The sequence below is a fragment of the Opisthorchis viverrini genome (genome assembly GCF_000715545.1).
Source record: "Opisthorchis viverrini unplaced genomic scaffold opera_v5_104, whole genome shotgun sequence".
Lineage (NCBI taxonomy): Eukaryota > Metazoa > Platyhelminthes > Trematoda > Opisthorchiida > Opisthorchiidae > Opisthorchis > Opisthorchis viverrini.
This window is the reverse complement of record NW_008751762.1, coordinates 995,892-1,000,024: the sequence shown is the minus strand read 5'-3', so window position 1 is coordinate 1,000,024 and position 4,133 is coordinate 995,892. Positions and strand designations below refer to the sequence as shown.

Below are 4,133 nucleotides of genomic sequence, written 5' to 3'. Positions count from 1 at the left end.
ATATATATATATATATATATATATATATATGTGGTTGATGGAGTAAATTGCAGGCGGTTTGCCCACAGCCACGTAGTACTGTGTGCAAGCCGCTAATGTAGGTGTGAACCCGAGGGAATCGGGTCAGAGGTTAAACACGCAGAGGGCTGTTGAAAGCCCTGGTGGCATGAGAATTAGCATTAGCTCTCTTACAACAAGGCGTTGGCCTCATTCAACAGACTCTGTGGGCTTCAGCGAAACACTGGATTTCCACTACCATAACAATGCCTTTCGCGGGTGCAGATTACCAGGCGGTAAACGGGCGGTCGTATGGCTGCTGGTAGTGTGATTTTGTAGTGTAGTAGTAATCTGTAGTAATCTGACAGTAGAAAGGGAGCTGACCCACTTCGGCTTCTTTGAGTGCTTCAGCGTTCGGGACCAGTGAATCCTGATAACCTTACATTGCATGACACAGAGCAATTCCGTTCACCATCACTATCATCAGAGACAGTAACATTAGTATTGACACTGATGCTACACTGCCGTGCAACGAAAAGATGGGTCTAATTGTAGTTAAAGCTTTGGAATAAAAAAGAAAATCTTCACCTGTAGCACACTTCCGGTGCCTAGATGCCAGGCCGACGGAAGGAGGCACGAGGGCTGGGATACCGCCAGATTGTCTAAGCCTAGACAGAAGTAGAGATGCTGAAGTTGGGTTCGAACCACGGACCTTCCGGTCTGTAAGGTGGCGCCTTGACCACCAAGCTAACTCGATCCTTAGAATGAAAAAAGTGGGTGAGCGGGGAGGACTTTTGCTGGTCGCGCATAGGTAATCTGGGGTGCATACACTTTCAAGCGCTGTCAATATGGAAAAAAACTGGCAACATGAACGCCACTGATATCAATTAACCGTCAGCGTCTACAGCTGAGCGCAGATGTGGGTTGTGGGGACCCCATCATGGAAGGCGTACTGCATCGAAAACGCCCAAACTCTTCCTAATATCTTTCACATCCTTCTGTGAAGTATTATTGTGTCCGTCTCGCTCTTTCCGTCATTCTGAAAGAGGCATGGAGGACATTATTCTCGTTAGACGGTGTTTTGACATGCGTGGCACATGGCCAAGCCACTACAATTGATGTAATGTAGGTCTTTCGCGACTAAGGTATTTACTGCACAACCGAATACCCGTTTTCCATTTAGTCGTTCATCGACTTCAAAAAATATTAGTAACAAAACAATGTTGAGACGATCCTGATCTAAAGATTCCACCTTAGTGTATTGGTCGCGCTTGGGTGTTGCAATGATCCCGCGGGCCACACTGGCTGAAACCTCCTTCCACAATGTGCTACGATGAGAGGAGGGTTAAAGCGGAGCAGTCAGACCAACAGCAACGAGGCCGCGTACAACGAGAATTCGCGCTACGAGACGGTCTAGGGGTAAATTCGTAATGTCCTCTGCGATAAAAGTGTGAAGGTAGTGAGCTGTTTCTGCCAGGCCACCAGCATGTCCATATTCATTCCTGTCTAGGCTTGGGAAACCTGGCAGTATCCTAGCCCTCATGCTTCCATCGGTTGGTACGGCGGCTGGGTACTGAAAGGCCGATACGGCTGAACTATTATCTTTCTTACCTCATTCATGGAAGAAGTGATACTCCCTCTTTCGGGGGGAAGACGGGTTTTTTCATTCATTCATCTACCCACTCCGGTCACCCAACGGTTGACCGTGACCGCCGGCGCATTATTCAATACGGTCGAAATACTTTTGAAATCAAAGTGTCTGATGCTGCTCAAAAGGTACCTGGTGCGCGCATCCGCAGCGGGAGTGATAAAGTGATGCCTTACTCCCTGGGCCTTCGAGCTAGGCCAGCCCCCTGTAACCGAGAAGGTCATAATATCGGGCAATGCTCGCTGAGACTTTGTACTCTCTTAAATTTGATGTATGCTTGGTCTATGAAGAACGCAAACAGGACCCAAGTTTGGTTGCGCACCTCAAAACATCAAGCACGAACTCAGGTATTTCACATTTCTCGCTCCGTGCATCCGATGGTCCATAAGCGATGACTCGTTGAATATATTAAAAAGAATTTGCACACAGCCCCGATATGCCGACACCAACCCACACAAGCTACGGTTCTGAGACAACGATTGTCCAAAACCTGAAGACGTCTCAGTTCCTGTTGTAACTGTATTTTCCTCAGCTTAGTTCTCGGTCTGAGCCTCCCAAGCTAGCGTTCACGTCAAAACAAACACCAAAGGTGCAAAAGGTCTATTAACGCCCAAAACGAAATCAGGAACAGTTGTACAGCGCTTCGTATATATAGCGTAAGCGGCTATAACTTTCTGGAATTTCTGACGCGTTCTGGAGCTCCATTGGCAACCGGCATTCGGCCAATACTGGGTCATGATTGGCTGTTGGGTCCAGATTGTTGACCAATCAGATCTCGTCTTGATGCCGGACCGGCAAGCGTCCCGAATTTTGGGCCAACCTCGAGCGGGCTAGGCTTCTCGGCCATAGCAGCGCCTAAAGACGTGCGGTATAGTGGGATCCGCGTGGATTCCTGCCTAACAAAGAACGCCACTGACATCGGTTGGCAGCCATATCTTGTAGTGTCTCCAACCAGGCACAGTGAGGATCACGCGGTCCCCATCCTGGAAGGCGAGTAACCGACAGCACCCAAGCGTTTCGTGATCTCCTTCATACTCCTCTGCCACGTCAAGGGTTGGCCATCTCTCTGTTTACGCCACTCCGAATTGGGTATGGAAAACAGAACTCACTTTGGCAAACGATGGTTCGGCATACGCAACACATATCCAAACCAACGCAGCTTCTGGTGCTGGACACAGTCTTCAATGGAATTACCCGTTCCACAACCGAAAACGCGCTTTCTAAATGCTCGTTATGGATTCGCTGACACCAACCGGCACGAACTATAGTTTTGAGACAACGATTGTCGAACACCTGAAGACGTCCCAGTTCCGCTGCTCGAATAGGCCAAGTCTCACAGCCATACAACAAAACAACCCGTACTGTAACTTGAAATCCAGGGATAAATCACTCTGACGCCATAGGTGTCTCAAATTAATAAACGCGGCCCGAGTCTTTCGGATTCGTGCAGATTTGTGTAATAGGGCACATAATATTGATCCTCCAAAAGTAGAGGGAACCGAACAACTCTTTTGATTCACAATCACTTATCGGTTGGGTGGTATTGGCTTATCTCATTTTCGACTGTCTGTCTCCAAGTATTCGATGCTAGCTGTGTAATGGCGTATCCCATGCGCAGATTTTTAAGAACGCACACAGTCCATCTGCCCAACTGGCATCGGCCGCAGTTAAACCCCATTAAGAGTCGTGTCTGCAACGTGTGACTAATTACATATGCTTGTTATTTCGTAGGATCATATTTCAACAGTTACAGTTTTCCTGTCTCCGAAATGCTGATGCGTAAACTTCATTAAAAGCCAGCCTAAAATCAAATGGATTGGAACTAACTTGTGACTAAAAGTCACAAGAATCGTCTAGATTAAATTCTCCCCTTCTGAGAAGTTCCGATAGACCAGCTGGCTGCTCAACTGCTCTTTGCTGGCTGCATCAAGTGCAGCCTTTTTCAAGCCAATCAATATTTCATTCACTTGTACTTAAAAAACTGAATATTTACTTTCGTAAGAGCCACCAATGACACGGATGCTTGTGTAGCGTTTTCTTCTTAAACGCAACTTTGTGTCAATCAGCTACGCTGTGCTCGAATGGCTGTGGGCTAACATTCATTCTCAAAGGAACATACTACTCATACGGTTGCTGAAAACAATTGTAAGAATAATCAATTCTGTCGAGAAAATATGCCGTAATATCTCCAACCGAAACGTGTGACGTGCAACACATTCATTTGAATAATAGCATAAACGAGAGATTCAGTTGGACTGTAGTTAAACTCTCAGTTGAAAACAAATTAGTCTGATTCTGACTTTGGTTCGCTTTTGGTGAAAAATTGTCACACTCCCGGTTGGTAATTGAATTCCAGTCCCTGCTGTGTTCTCCAATAAATGTGAGCGTTAACCTCAGACTACCGCAGTTCTACTGAGTTGTTTTATCTAATCTGATCTAACCTAATCGATAATTATATATATATATATATATATATATATATATATAT

At 46.1% G+C, this 4,133-nt stretch overlaps 1 protein-coding gene across 1 annotated transcript in view; it reads right to left on the bottom strand.

Moving 5' to 3' along the window:
- The window catches only part of T265_05566 (hypothetical protein), a gene marked incomplete at both ends in the record, with an annotated part of 35,249 nt that overhangs the window by 27,597 nt on the left and 3,519 nt on the right, over window positions 1-4,133 (bottom strand). The window contains one exon of the mRNA XM_009170607.1: window positions 1,681-1,904. Within this exon, the coding sequence (XP_009168871.1) occupies window positions 1,681-1,904 (224 nt within the window). The remainder of the gene's footprint in view (window positions 1-1,680; window positions 1,905-4,133) is intronic.